Here is a 15728-nt window from a genome sequence, read left to right as displayed (position 1 = left end):
TATGCTTTACTTTCTGAGCACCATTTTCATGTGACGCATCTTTGTTGACGACACTGTGAACAAAGGAAAGCTTTGCTAGAGGGAACGTTATCACTTCCGGTAGAATGCTCTTCAATGAGTGACAAGTCCTTTCTAATGTAGACAACATTTGAAGCACCAACTGTTTTTCTGCTTTGTTCTGATGACACGTTTCTTCCTTTGTGAAAGCAGGGGGTCATTGTAATGCAGTATATGGGACATGTCTTTGCATGAATTCTGCAGACAGATGGGGACACATTGCAGCGGGCACAATGTGAGAATAAGAACAAGGAGTGGCGTTGAAGTTTTACAACAGAATTCAGAGAAAAACAGTTTACTCAGCGTCACAGGAACCCGTCAGTGCACGAGGATTACTTAATTGCACAGGTATTGATTTTCAAGTTTATGTGACTGCAGAAAATCCAAATGTAACTTGTTCAGACCAAAAGCCTCTGGTTTGTCTGCAGGTCTTGCGTTTCTTGTAAGAAGAGTCCCAGGAAGACACATTTTCAGAATAAAATGTCCTGAAGGGAAACAACTTCATAAGTTACACCTCTGAAATGCATTCAAACACATACTGCGTGCTCATTGCGCAAGATCTTGCTTAAAACCTTAGCATGTACTGTTAAGTCGACAGTTAGGTTTGTTTATCAACAAAATATCCCATAAAGCCCCTTAACCCATTACAACCCATTTCTGCTTTCATAATAAAATTAATAATAAAACCCAAAGACCTAATAGGTCAGTGCTTTTTAATGAAACTTTGAGAAATTAGTTATATATACAACTACAACTAATGGAGTCAAATCAAGATGGCTGCCACACCTACTTGACATTTGGCAGTACAGATTTGCACAGATAGAGCTCAAATTTGATGTGGTTGTAGCTGAGAGTCATTCACAGCTTATACTGACGTCTGGCAACATTGCATGAGATTTTGCAAAACTGTTTTTTTATGTTTGATTAAAACAAATACATCTCTTGTCATTCTCAATATAAAATTACAGTGTAAAACTCTGGCATGAACAATTCTTTCTTCAAAGAAAGCTGGGCCTTTGACATTGATTTTTTAATTATTTATTTATTTGAGAAACCTTCTTTCTGTTGAGTTTACTTATTATCAATTTTTTATATAAATTAATTTATTTATTATGTGCCAGGTCACGACTATTTAACTGCACTGACTTGAATTACAAAGAAATCTGATCCAGAAATGACAGCAGCTGAATAATGGACCCTCCTCTGCCGGGTACAGGACTGGACTCTTCTCGGTACACGCGCTGATCACGTGAAGAGGAGTGTCTTTCTGTCGCTGACAGCTGGGAGGAGAAGGGGGCGTGGCTTCATTCAGGGTGTATCCAATAATATAAAAAAAGGACCCCTGTTGTCCAAACCGGCACGAGCAAGTTCTACACACGCGGTAGAGGAGCTTTCATTAGACGTTTCTGGAACTTTAGAGGCGTATTGTACGATCTTTGAACAGGTTATCCTTTAGATCGTTTTCGACGCAGTTGTTTTGTTTTCAAACTAAGGATAGCTTCGAGGGGGATATACCAGTCCCGTTTAATTTGTCATCATCCCGCGCGCGCTATCGTTAACGGCTTGTGGGCGCGCGCGCGCTAATTAGCTTACCGGCTAAAAAGGGCACAATTTTCTTCAGGACTGACTGTCGCAACGTGTGGTAAGTTCATACTTTTTATACTTTTGAGACCCACGAGCACATTTTATTGTGTTAAACTAACAGGGGAAAACAAAGCTTTTATGAAGTCGAGGTTGGAGTAAAGCTATGTCCACCCTGAATGTCACGCTGTTGTTTACAACCCCAGTTTTTACCAACGACGAGTGATTTACTGGGAGAAAAACATTTAAGACGATCATTTATTCGGGGTTTAACACTAGTTTGACACGAGGTTTGTTTCGATTATACTTTTAATAGGACTGTGCTGTGTTCTGTCACCTGAGTCCGTATTGACGGCTAGTGAAAACTGTGCCTTGTCTTCTAAGCCATCATTAGCAGTATGGATCATCTGTCTAATACGCACTTGACCGATTAAAATGTGTTGGAGACGCCGCTGGTCTCTAGGGTACAACCATATGAGGCTGAGAAAACCCGATCTGTGTCACTTCCGGTTACGTCCGCTTTTACGAAGAAAATACGTCAAACATTGGTAAAACGACCGCTAGTATGGCCAATACAAAAATAAATAAATAAAAATCATCGGATCCTTGTTCGGGTCTTAGCCGTGTCCTTTTCTGATCCATAAGAGAGTGATCCCGCTTTAACACACTGCTTTTACAAGCAGTGTCGCATGAATGAATTACGACACGTGCGCATGTAGTACCATATTTACTTTTTTCCATATCAGCACTTGATATCCTTACACGATGTTGTCCTAGACTTATCAGTTATTACTTAACGATCCAGTCAACACGTCTATGTCAAAAATAAAGGTAGGCGTTTTATAATCGCGGCTCACTTCGTCCGCCATTTCCTTTAAAATGGCTTCCCGTTTGGGTTTCTGGAAGGCTGAGTGTCGTCCGCCCAAAGCGTTCACTTCTGAGTTTCATACTTAACCATTTTATATAAATTTCTCCCCGCTGAAAACTAAAACACCTTTTTTGATGGGTTTGAACTTTCTTACTCCTTTTTAAGTCACCCTGTAAAAACGTATTAAGTGAGCTCTTCCTGTGTTTTTTCTTTTTTCAGGATGCACTCCTGCTCACCTGCAGTCACATTCACACAATGGCCGGTTGCACACTCTGCTTGATTGCCAAGCACCAACAAATCTGCAAAAGATTTAGTTTAATTACAGGATAGCAATAAATATTTTCGTTTAACCATTTTCTGGTTAAAAACCCAGATTTTACAGATTTGCACTGCTGAATCCCAGAACTGTTAACACAGGTGGGCCTAAAGTAAAAGCTGTTTATTTATTTTTTACCGTATTACCTCTTCATTTTAGCTACTGTTTTTAAACGTAGCGTTGTATAGATATTTTCGAAGGCATTACTTTCCCTCAAGATTGTGAAGGAGTTACTATAGTCTGCAATCATGGTTTCAACAACTGCAACAACTGCAGCTGCAATAATCCTGGCAACAACTGTAGCAGCCCCCACTGCTCTCACAGACTACATGTGGCTGCTGATTGTTGGTTTCATCATCGCCTTCGTTTTGGCCTTTTCTGTGGGTGCAAATGATGTTGCTAACTCGTTTGGCACAGCTGTCGGCTCTGGAGTAGTTACCTTGCGACAGGCATGCATTCTGGCTACAGTGTTTGAGACCCTGGGCTCAGTACTAATCGGGGCCAAAGTGAGTGAAACCATCCGCAAAGGTATCATCGATGTGAACATGTACAGCAACGGCTCTGAGCACGTCCTGATGGCTGGGTCTGTCAGTGCCATGTTTGGTGAGTATGATGCATCTTGTTGTGGTGTTATTGAATTTTGAGCAAATATGTTGGCATTTAAAACTCCTTTCGGTGTCCTGGAAATAAATTGGTCATACATTGGAGAGTTATGTGTACTTGTACTTGTTCTTTAGTAGAAAAGACAAAAAGAAGGCCTGCAATTGTTGTTTTAGTGCTAAAACTGCCTAAAAGGTTCAGCTAAAATGTTGTTTACTGTTTCCAATTTGTTTTAGGTTCTGCTGTGTGGCAGCTGGCCGCTTCTTTCCTTAAGCTTCCCATCTCTGGTACACACTGCATTGTTGGTGCTACTATTGGTTTTTCACTGGTTGCCAAGGGCCAGCAGGGAGTCAAATGGCTTGAACTTCTCCGAATTGGTAAGATGTTTTACTTTGACCCACAGCTGTCGTTTTTTTTCACTGATAAAAGCAAAGAAATGTTGTGAGCTGTAGTGTTTGAATAAAAAAAGTGAGAATTTATAAGTGATCCACTCATAAATTGCATTTAATTACCAATTTAAGTTCACTAAACACAAAAGATTGTAGCTAAAAACAGAAATAAATAAAAGCCGTCTGTTTTAGAATTAGGTATACAGATAAAGAGGATAGGACATTCGATGAGCTGCAATGTATTAAAATCAGGGCATTGCAGAAAAGTTCCAGAAGGCAACATATGACCTGATTTCACAAAAGCTTTTTAACTACTGTTGCAGTGATTAGATCATTTGGGGTTTTATATTATTGCAAATTTGATTGCATGGATTACCAATAACATAACACTAGTCACAAATCAAAGGGGGAGGTTATCTTTATTTCCCAATGTTTTATATTGTAATAAAACGTAATGTCTCACTAACTGTAAATCAATTTATTTTCAGTTGCTTCCTGGTTCCTGAGTCCTCTTTTGTCTGGTATAATGTCCGGCATCGTTTTCTACTTTGTGCGCAAGTTCATCTTACAAAAGGTAAATTTAATTTACATACAATGTGGTGTGGGGGCAGGGGTGTAGGAGTGTTAACCTATTGTGAAATGCAATAGATATGTGCAATTGGGTGAATTTTGCCAAAAAAAGTGATTTTCATTTAAATCTTAAGTGGTTTGTGTAACAGTTCCTATGTAGTATCCTCTCCAGTCACTTGACAGCAGAATTGTCCAGTTATTTTGATGTAATTGACTTGTTTCTGCTTGTTGCAGAAAAACCCTGTACCTAATGGTTTGAAGGCCCTGCCTGTCTTCTATGCTCTGACCATGGGCATCAACCTGTTGTCCATCCTGTTCAGTGGCGCTACGAGTGAGTATCATTTGTCTTTTTGCTCTTCCTGCAGCCACAGCTTAGAATAAATGGCTCCTTCAGACAGCCGGATGCCCACTCAAACATACCAGATGGAACCAGACTGTTTACTGTTTTCACAGCCGCCGTGTTTATTTTAACATGTTTTTGGGGCTCTCTTGCTTGTGGTTTTGTGTGGGTTAAAGCTGGAATCAAGTTTTAGAATGGAGCACCACAGGGTGATGGAAATAAGACTTAACTCTTTGCATCACTGTCATCTGACTTGAAGAAGGAAAAGAGAAGTAATTTATGTTGAAATTGTTGTGACTGTCTGTTTCTAGTAATAATTGCTCAATTTTTAAAAATAATTATTTTTGTTAGTTTTAATTCTCCAAAAAACATTCTTATTAAACGAGCTACTTTTGCTCCTGTGTTTTCTTCTCTCTGCAGGGCCTAAAAGTTCAAGATGTTAGCTGGCCTGGGCCTTTTTAAATGACGGCTACAGGCCAGAATTTCACCAGATTTGGTGCACTGGAGATCACTTGCAGTTCCAGCATAGCCCATTGCCCTTCTTAGTCAGACACAGTCTGAATGAACACATAATGTGAGGACCAGTAAATGGGTACCTCACTTACAAAAGGTGTGAACTTGCACATTAAACATTTTAGATGTGAATTCATAAACTCACATCAAGCGTCCATATTTAAATTGTACCCAGAATGTCACCACATGGGAAAATCCTCATCGATTCCTGCAGGATAAGCTCGATGGAAATTCAACGTGATTTGCAGATGAATAGCTTGTCATCAGTTAATAACCTTATCCCGGTTCTGTCCTGCTCTGTCACAGGACAACTCCTTACTGCTGCTCCGTGTACTCTAATTCAGCAGCTGCAGCAATATCTGCAATGAACAGAGTACAGTGTGTCCCATAAGACTTGGCTCATCAAATCAACAGTTAGCATAGCCGTGTGACTGGACACCAGACATCCTACAGCACATTCCTGTACTTAAAAACAACCCAGACCAAGAGCTTAAGTTGGCATGCACAGAAATGACAGCAGTTCGAGCCAAAGAATTTAAGGGTCATTTGATAATCATTTACAGATGTCTATATTTTATTTTTCCTCCCACACTTTATAAATCATTTTGCTGCAGTCCCATCACAGCTATTGGGTGTTGTGAGCGTTAAAAGGGACGTTTTTATCTCAGATACATAATTGTTCAGTCTATGCCAGATATGGTTACGCCCATAGGAAGGGACAACATAACTATTGCTAAGTGAGTCATAAAATGGGTTTAACTACCTGTGTTAGTAAACTTTGTAGTAAGCAGCACATACTTGGAGGGAAAAATAAAACCATGGTGCTGAGTGATGTTGACTACATAATAGTTTGAGTCCAGTAAGTGATTTGTAACACAGTTGTGGTGAAATTTCATTTCCTGAGCAGTCCCATTCATTCCCATGTAATGGTTATGAGAAATGACTCCCCTCAGTTTCTAAAAATTTTCATCAAAATGCTAGATGCAGCCTTTTTATGTATAGGTGACCTTTGCTTTTTGTGACTGAAACCACACCCAGAACTAGATGTCTGACTACATATTTGTTTCCTACTTTAGTAATGGGGAAACTCAACTCTTAGAAAAGCCACGTTGTTGTTTTTTATAATGCCTGTTCTGAAGGCAGTGAGCTTTTATTGCGTAACAAAATAAACATTAGTTTGATGCTCTGCAGTCTTGTGCTGCGGCGTGACTCTGTGTAGAGAGTGGACTCTGTCCTCAAATTAACATGGAAGCACACACTTATCTCTTACCCTTACCCCTCATTTCCTTTTGTTTATCTTAAACTAACCAAACAGTCCCAGTCAAGTTTTGAAATTGGGCACAGCCAAGGTCACCTCGTCAGAAGCAGTACTGGACATTACAGCTTATTTTGTTTTTCCATGAACTTTAATGCATGACAAATTAAATGAACTTTCTCCAAAGGGAAATTCACATAAGCTACTTTCTCCCAGCATGTACTATGCTGCATTTACGTCTACTGCAGCAAATTTGCTGCAGTCTTGGCTGGAAGGTGCCTTTACAGCGAACGGCCTCGGTGTATAAATTTACTCACCCCATTGTATTTTCCTTTTGAGCTCCTTTTAAGGAAATCATTGTCCATGTGCAGTTTTTTTGGCTCAGAATTTGGGAGTCATGGTGCCTTTTGTGCTGTTTCACTTGTGTGTTACGTAACTGTTCACATTTTGGGGAACGCACGCTCCCCACTTTTACATGTGACATGATCCAGCATTGCAGCCATAAGCACCAAGTTTAAGATTAACTCAAGGTCATAGTAACAGTTTGCCCTATAAGTGATTTTTAATTACTACTGCCATTCGTATTTTATTTAGGTAGGAAAAGGATATTCTTTAATATTTATCCCACATCTTGTAGACTTGTAATTCTTACAATGATTTACATTTTCTTTTACAAACTGAACAGTTGTGTTTTTACTGTTTTACATATAACATGGCTTTGTACTCTAGAGGTAGCACCTGCTGCCTTGTCTTATAAACCGCCCTTTTTCTATTTGCCTTTTTGTGTTTCTTCGTGTGGACCCTGGCGATCCCTCAGTGCTGGGATCTGACAAAATCCCTTGGTGGGGCATCCTGCTCATCTCATTGGGCTGTTCCCTGCTGACCGCCATTGTGGTCTGGTTTATTGTCTGCCCTCTGCTCAAGAAGAAGATTGAACGTAAGTACCATTAGAGTCTGTGTGATTGCAAAAGACTCCTTCAAAAAATAAACATCATCAGCTTCCTCTGACTTTCAAAAAAAATCTTTTTGTCATTGAGCAAATGAGTCGGTGCTTCCAACCTTATAACAAAGATGGCCTGTGTTAATCCAGTAAATGGAGCTTAAGGGGATTTTTTTGCTTCGTAATGTAGTCACTCGTGACAGTCACCTGAAAATATTGTCACCTGTTGTTGCTTTATAATCCTGGATTAACTTTTTGTCAGAAAGGAGACAAAGTATGATTTTGATGTTATTAGGGCAACACCATCATGCTTTTCAACCCTCGATGATGGCCACCATTCTGCATGTTTTGCTTGTTTCCCTTGTCCAACACACTTGATTCAATGATTAAATTACCTCTTGATGTTCTGTGGAAGCCTGACAATCACCCATTCTGTAATATCAGGTGTGTTCAAGCAGAGAAACCTCTAAAACATGCAGGGTAGTGGCCCTCAGCTACATAAAAGCACCTGACGTGTAAGACACAGGCACAAATGTAAAAAATATATAGTTCTTTAAGTCCACAACACCACGTGTTTATGAGAAATGCTCTTAAAATAAGTTCAGTGTAAGAAAAATTCAGGAGTTGAATCTTTCTGGGTGAGCCTCTGTCAGTACACAAGTTGGTTAATTAGGTCAAAGTGATCCTATATTTGGTCGTCTGCTCCTTAACCGAAATAACCCTCTGTTGACTTAAGATGTTAACCTGGCTTTTGGCGTGTAATGGAAAGAGAGTGGGGGAGGTAGTCTGCTTAAGCTCCAGCCTCAAAGGAGTTGAAATGGTGTACTGTAGCTTTACGGTCAACTCACTTCAATATTTACCAGAAAACACTGCAACAGTGTTTCTCGTTTTCTTTATCAACAAAGTTCAATCAGTCTGTTGCTGTCATTTATAAGGTTACTTGCTAACGGTAATGTAAATATTGCCTGTTCAAGTGATCCTGTGAATAACCGCGCAACTTGTGAAAAGGAGTAATATTACTTTAATGGGACAATAGCCTCTTCACCCTGTAATTTCACAATCCTTATGAAATCTTACAGATTAAGTTGAAAGTCTACGCACACATGCCCGTCTAGAATTTCTCTGCTGGATCATGTATGTTTGGACATGATTCATTTTAACTTCTCTCCCACCAGGAGATAACAAGTCTTCCAGCCCCTCTGAGAGCCCCCTGATGGAAAAGAGAGAACTCAGAGAGGCCCACTGTCCTATCCTGAAGCAGACTGCCAAGGAAACGTCTGCACCTACTGCGGCAGCTATCGATCAAACCTCCGCTTCTGAACCCCAGCCCGCCCCCGAGGAACGCAAGGTGACATTTGACATTGGAGAATCTGACGAAGGGGAAAATAAGGAACGCAGGGTGGCCTTCGACATTGGAGATTGTGATGACACCGACTACAGCAATGAAAATAGTGGTATGTTTGCAAAGAAACAAGTTGTATGCTAATAAAATTAGATTGTGGTAGCTAAATGCTTAACTGGTAAACAATCCAAGCATAAATAAACTTGATGTATTTTCTCCTTTTCTTTTCTTGAAGCCTCCAAACAGCCTCAAACTAACAACCAAGTCCAGAACAGTAACGGCTGTGCAAATGCCGCCAATCAGGTCCACTTCAACAACCAAACTCAGTTCAATAACAGACCAGCACATATTCCAAGTAATGGTTACTCCCAGTACCACACGGTCCACAAGGATTCAGGCCTCTACAAAGACCTGCTCCACAAGCTCCACCTGGCCAAGGTTGGCGACTGCATGGGCGAAGCGGGTGACCGACCCATCCGGCGGAACAACAGCTACACCTCATACACTATGGCCATCATCGGCATGCATGGAGACTTCAGGCATAAAGAAGGAGACTTCCGCGCCGTTGAGGAAGGAGACAAGGGCCCGGGATCTGGCGTTCATGAAAAGAAACGCGTGCGCATGGACAGTTACACCAGCTACTGCAACGCTGTGGCAGAGAATACAACTCCTGAGGGTCTAGGAGAAGGCGACGTGGCATTAGAAATCAGTAATGAAGATGCGGGCAGCAGCCAGAGCTCCATAGATGACCGGCTTGAGGAAGACAAGCCAGAAGTCTCAACCTTGTTTCAGTTTCTGCAAATCCTAACGGCCTGCTTCGGATCTTTCGCCCATGGTGGAAACGACGTGAGGTAAGGACCGTAATGAAGTGCACGGTGTTAGTAGTCTTCAGGCTGATAAGATAAAACGTTTGCCTTTGTCGGGTTGTTGGTGACATTTTAACTTGTGACTTTATGGTCACTATTGAAATAACCTCGCTCTTTCTTCTGCAGCAATGCCATTGGACCGTTGATAGCTCTGTATTTGGTTTACACAACAAGCAGCGTGACCTCAAACATGGTCACACCCACTTGGCTTCTGTTGTATGGCGGTGTGGGGATCTGCACTGGACTCTGGGTATGGGGTCGCAGGGTGATCCAGACTATGGGCAAGGACCTCACCCCCATCACACCCTCAAGGTACAAAGTCTAGACACCACAGAAGCTGTTGCTCCCAGTCATTAAAGCCACATCCTTGGCAGACATTAACCAGTCTCTGAATTTAGCAGGCCACTCTGACACATCCACGAGACATGAGTGTTGTTTTGTTTTGTTTTTCCTGCAGTGGTTTCAGCATTGAGTTGGCCTCAGCCCTGACTGTCGTGGTTGCTTCTAACATTGGTCTGCCTGTCTCCACCACTCACTGCAAGGTAGGCTGGTTAAACACTGTGGTTTGGAAATTTGAATGAGACACTAGACTTTCCATCAGGAAGTCTGCTCTCTTCATACCATGGAACTAGTTCTTTAATATTTTATACATTTAAATGAGCCTAATGTGATTTTTCTAACCTTCGCTGTGTTTCCAGGTTGGCTCTGTGGTCGCAGTAGGGTGGCTTCGTTCGAGGAAGGCGGTAGACTGGCGTTTGTTCAGAAATATCTTCATGGCGTGGTTCGTGACGGTACCCATATCTGGTCTGATCAGTGCTGCCATCATGGCTGTCTTCATCTACGGCATCCTGTGAGCACGTGACTGCATCCCAAGAAAGGGAGGGAAAAGAAACCGCTTCAGTGCACACCGAGAGAGAGAGAGAGAAAGTCAAGTTGGAAGGCCAAATTATATCGCTTACCTTGTGCCAGCAGCTTTGGAAGAAAATGGAGGCAAAAAAATGAAACGTGAAAAGGACTTGTGACGTGCCTGTGGTTCATAATCAACCTAGCTGTTTGTTCCAAAACTTTTTTTCATATCGTTCTGTAAAGTTATTCTCAAAAACATCATCTGATGGTATATTGTTAATACTAATTCATTACCTTTTCTGTTGTTGTTTTTTACTTTATAATTATGTATATACAGTGATTCTGTTTTTACTTTTAATCTACACATCACATTTAAAAATGCAGTATTAGATCTTTACAAATGTAATTCTCCAGTCATAGCACATGCTGAAAGTAATGTAGCTGCAAATGCTGTATTAGAGAACTTAAAAAAATTTGAGTATGTTTATTCTCAAGTCCAAGTATTTTTAAAATTCTTTTTGTTTTACATCACACATTGTATCTTTTCAATTTGGATATTGTTTTTCCTCCATAAAAGACACAAAAAATAACTTTCTGCTAAGGTTGATTCAATGCTTTATATCTTATTATACAACCATATCATATATCTAGATTACTGCAGTTTCATTTGCCTTTGTAGAACTGTACACACTGGATGAGCGCCTGCAGAATAATTAAACACACTGTATTGTAAACATTTAAAGATCCGCACACTTTCAGGCAAGAATTGAAACAACAAAGACCAAACTGGAAATTTGAGTTTCCATCTGCCTGAAGCCAGTCTCCTCGGTTTGAGAGGCGCAACAGAATGTCTGCCAGCACAATTAATGTACTCAAAGAAAACCTTAAATCTGTTAAAACTTGATTGCATTGTCCTCGATGGTGATTGCTTTAGCCTCGTGTTCCCTTCGCTCACCTCAGAACGTCTACTTCCAGTATCTGAAATTTGGGTTTTTGATATCTTTTTTTTCCCCCTTTTTGAGTGTTTCAAACAGGACCTTTTAAAACTGGAAGTTAACGCAGTGGGTTTTTGGAGTGGAGTTCTTTAGGAGGGCAAATATACAGTATGGTGCATGCCACCAGTGTGTGGTTGCTTGACTGCAGAATTAAATGCATTTCATGACTATAGAAGCTGTAGTTGCCTTATTTTTGTTTTTCATTAGGTACCAAAGATTTTGTTTTTGTAAGTCCTAATTTGCTCCACGCTTGTGGATGAAAAAAAAGTTGAAATAAAAATTGAAAAAATAGCTACTGCTGTGTTGTGCTGATTTCAGGACGTGAGGTGTGACAAAACAGAAAGGAGACATGATATTGAGACAGGTGGGATAATTCCCTTTTATTGATGAGAGGTGATTCAGCTCAGGCACGGGGTGATGAGTAAGCGCTGGGGTCCTCGTGCTGCATTGTTACTTTTCACATATCTGCAGCGGGGACAGACAGGATTCCTTAACGCCAGCTTTACAAACATCACAATGCAGTTGTTTAGCAGAGCTCTGAGTAAAAAGGTGTTTATGATTCACTATTACTGCAGACTGGGGCTGAATGAATTATGACTACCGCCAGAAGCAGTGTATCCCCGAAGGGTCAGGATTTGCTGCAAAATGCTGATTTTTATTTATTTGTGTGTGTGTGTGTGTGTGTGTGTGTGTGTGTGTGTGTGTGTGTGTGTGTGTGTGCATGCAGCCCTGAGAATTTGATGAACTCATTTCATCAGCAAGCTTAAACCAAAACCAGTTCAACTTTCAGAAGAGCTGCTCTGCATCTTTAGTCCCAAAATAACCAAATGAAACTGCATAAATCAGGCACAATAAGTACCTGGGGACTAATGTCTTCTGAATGCCCTGGATTCTTGTCCTACAACGACTCTTAGAAAGATGGACTGTGCTCAAACAAACAAATCTCACATTTTTAGGTCAAACCAGATTAACTCATATCTGTGGTGACTTAATGACCCATATAAACAGCACTAAAAGTAGGGAAAATCCTCTGCTGCCATAAAGTAGGGGTAAAGTTTAGCTTGAGGTTTTTTTTTCTTTTTTTTATTTACAGCAGACTTCATTCAGACGTCAACACCATAAATGTTTTTAAAAAGTCTAGCTGAGACTGGCTGTGGCCGGTCCTGTTTTTCCTCCGTCTGCCTCATTGCCTAACCCACAATTGAGACTTTTACTTCTCTACTCAAAACATTTCCCCACAATGGTGCCTCTGCAGGTAGTTCTGAGTCAAAGAATGTTAAACACCATCTCTGTTCTGAACTGGGCCCGGTTCGGTCATCCCTATAATTGTGTTTAAGCAAACTGCAGACGGAGGTTTTCACCTTTTTCTTTGGATGAATCCTGAGTGACCTCATCTGTGGGGAACAGGAGAAAACAGTGAATATAAGACTAGTTAAACTTTTAAAAGATTGTTTAAGCATTTTTAACTCACCCAAAGTGCTCACAGTCTCTGTCACCGTGTCTTGGTGCTCTAAAAAAGGCATATGCAAACATAATGTATTTATGTTAGTTTTTAAATATCTTATCTCTTTTATTATCTTTAAATTTATCTTAGTTTAAAATTAGACCAAATGAGCAGGTTACATGCAACATTTTTAAAAACAGAACATCACAAAATGAACATCTCACCTCGTCTTTGTCTCCCTGTCAGAAAATTATAAATACAAAGAAGAAAAGTTGGATAAAAGTTTAATATTAACTCTTAAAAAAAAAAAAAATCAATGACTCACCATCAGTGTCCTCAGAGGAGTCAGACTCTGATTCTGGGTGTGAATGGGGAAACACAATGCAGCATTTCATCATGTTTAACTTTTTTCAAACCGTCCTTTACTGCCCCCTACAGCCTGAAACATGAACTGCAACAAAGCCTGACTCACCAGCAGGAGCTGCAGCATCAGAGTTCCCTGTTGGTTCTGCTGGAGGACAGTTTCACAGTTAGACTGGGTTAAATAAGAAAAAATACCAACAGTGAAAACGTTGATTTTACACTCACATAGTTTTATTTTGTCCTGATTCATCTTATTAATCCAGGTAGAAAAATCAAAAAGACAAATACATATAATATATAATACTTATTTTCTTTTTAATTATTTTATTTTATTTTTCTATTTTATTTGTATTCTAAGTTACTTTGTGTTACTGTAGCCATTCATAAATCAAAAATATTAATCTCGTCCAGGAGAAGGTTGTGATAACTTTTAGTTTTTACCCTTAAAACATTTAACTTTCTTTACAAATATCTACTCCATAAACTGTACTGTATACACAGAGATTATTTGATTACATTAAACTGTCCTCTTTGAAATCTGCTCCATACTGGCTCTTTTGTTCTGTGCTTAGTCGTTCTACTTTTTGCATCTAACTAATCTTTTGCTGCATTTCTATTTTTTGTTGTTGCTAATTTAGTTTTTGTTTTGCTTCTTTTAGTCTAGCCTTTAACAGTTCTATTTTTCGCTACTTTTAGCGTTTATATAGGTACTATTCTGCTCCATTGTGCTATACTAGCCTTTATTTAGAGCTTTACTACTTTTAGCTACCTTTTTTAATAGTTTAGGTTTAAACTAGAATTTTGAAACTTCTTTAGCATTTAGCCTTTTTGCATTTTCCACATTAAACTTCAAGATGGTCTGCTACATTTAGCTTTTAGCTACATTTTTGCTATATTTAGCTTTCCAATAGCCTTTTGCTACTTTAAGATATACTGTATTTCTGCGTTTAGCACTTTGCTACTTTTGGTTTTTAGCCAGAATTTTGCATCTTTTGTCTTAATTCAGCTTCTTTTAGCTTTAGCAGTTTCACCTTCTTTGCCTAATTTCAGCAGTGACTCAGCTCACATGAGATTTTTGCAGAAAATGTATTTGACTGAATTTTAATAGTTTTTCTTACCTTTACTTTCTTCTTCACTCTCAATGTGCTCCTCCACTGCCAAAAACAAGAAATGAAATGATTTTCTTTAATTTGAACATATGTGTGTGTTTGTGTGTAGAATGGCAAATAATTTGTTCTTGCACCATTATTTAACAAACTTTTTGCAATAAATTACCAAATTTTTACCTAAAATAATTTTTTTTCCTTTATAATGAACTTACCAGATTCATCCTGAACAGCCTCTATGAAGGAAAAGTTTAAAATCTGCATCACCAAGTGATCAAACTTTTATTGTTATTTTATTACTTATACTTTTGTATGAAATCATAATTTTTAATAATATTACCAAGGTTACGGATGTCTTCATTTTGTTCTCCTGTAACTGGAGAGGAAATATCAAAAGTTGTGATCATTTTTTTTCTTTTATTGAGTTCTCTTCAATTTAATATTGGTTCTCAGAGTTTTAAACTCACCATTGACCTGAGCTGCCTTTTCTTTTTGAGCTGCCTCAAACTCAATCTGATCTGAAAGGAGAAAAGTAATTTAAAAAAAGGCAAAACAAAAGAAAGTTTACAAATTATTTAGAAAAATGTGACAGAGAAATTCAAATTACAATATTAAAGTCAAATTCTAAACATTCAAAACCACTTTGCGACACACTTTGTTCTGGAAAACCTAATAAAATATGACATTTTATTTCAAAATCTGCTGTATTTTTACCTATTTTCTGCAACTCAGCCAGCCGATCTGGAAAGAAACGTTTTCAGTTATTCCACTTGAGACAACCATGATTTATTTTAATGAATAAAAACACTTTCTCACCATACTGAGTGACTTTTTCCTTTTCCTCTGAAGACTGCAGTGATGCTGAGAGGGCTGTAAAATAAAAAAAACTATTTGATCAGACAGAAAATTTAACATTAATCATGTCTACTGTCATTCAGATTACCAACATGACTTTTGTCATTTTTAACTGCTCCTCTTACCAGTGTGAATCACTGCCACGGCAAAGACACCTAAAAGTGGTCCTAGGAATCTCATCCTGGCTGCTGGTCTGGTTTGTGGAGGATTTGGGGCGTCTGGACTGTGTGGCGGTCTTTGTCGCCTCTGTTTAAAAACCTTCAGTCTCGTCACATGCTCTGTGTTGACAGGCGGCTCTGGTACCATTGTCCCTCCCTACCTGAGAGGACAGCTTGACGGACAAACACGACCAAACAGTCGCATCCTTATTCAGACCATCAATGCCACCCATTGTTGCCCCCCATGGGTCACATGGGCCTTTATTTGGTATCGCTGATTAATAAATAAATAAATTTAAAAAAAGAGGAAAAACAAGAATCTGG

General features: G+C 39.4%; 1 protein-coding gene across 1 annotated transcript; it reads left to right on the top strand.

Moving 5' to 3' along the window:
• Nucleotides 1-1410: 1410 nt before the first annotated feature.
• Nucleotides 1411-11769, top strand: slc20a1b (solute carrier family 20 member 1b). Its single transcript, XM_014003817.1, has 11 exons — nucleotides 1411-1699; nucleotides 2726-3425; nucleotides 3659-3799; nucleotides 4300-4385; nucleotides 4616-4712; nucleotides 7307-7426; nucleotides 8605-8883; nucleotides 9007-9622; nucleotides 9764-9949; nucleotides 10095-10179; nucleotides 10336-11769. Exons 2-11 carry the CDS (start codon nucleotides 3071-3073, stop codon nucleotides 10489-10491), a joined length of 2121 nt encoding a protein of 706 aa, XP_013859271.1. The 5' UTR covers nucleotides 1411-1699; nucleotides 2726-3070; the 3' UTR covers nucleotides 10492-11769.
• The last annotated feature ends 3959 nt before the right edge of the window (nucleotides 11770-15728 follow it).

The sequence above is a fragment of the Austrofundulus limnaeus genome, unplaced genomic scaffold (genome assembly GCF_001266775.1).
Source record: "Austrofundulus limnaeus strain Quisiro unplaced genomic scaffold, Austrofundulus_limnaeus-1.0 Scaffold20, whole genome shotgun sequence".
NCBI lineage: Eukaryota > Metazoa > Chordata > Actinopteri > Cyprinodontiformes > Rivulidae > Austrofundulus > Austrofundulus limnaeus.
Note: the sequence above shows the minus strand (reverse complement) of the source record. Positions and strands in the feature narration are given on the sequence as shown.

Bases quoted from the DNA above. Each gene is read 5' to 3' on its own strand.
- slc20a1b (XM_014003817.1), top strand. From the start codon at position 3,071: ATGGTTTCAACAACTGCAACAACTGCAGCTGCAATAATCCTGGCAACA. The intron at 8,884-9,006 runs GTATGTTTGCAA...CTTTTCTTGAAG, and splicing joins CTACAGCAATGAAAATAGTG to CCTCCAAACAGCCTCAAACT. The intron at 10,180-10,335 runs GTAGGCTGGTTA...CTGTGTTTCCAG, and splicing joins TCTCCACCACTCACTGCAAG to GTTGGCTCTGTGGTCGCAGT.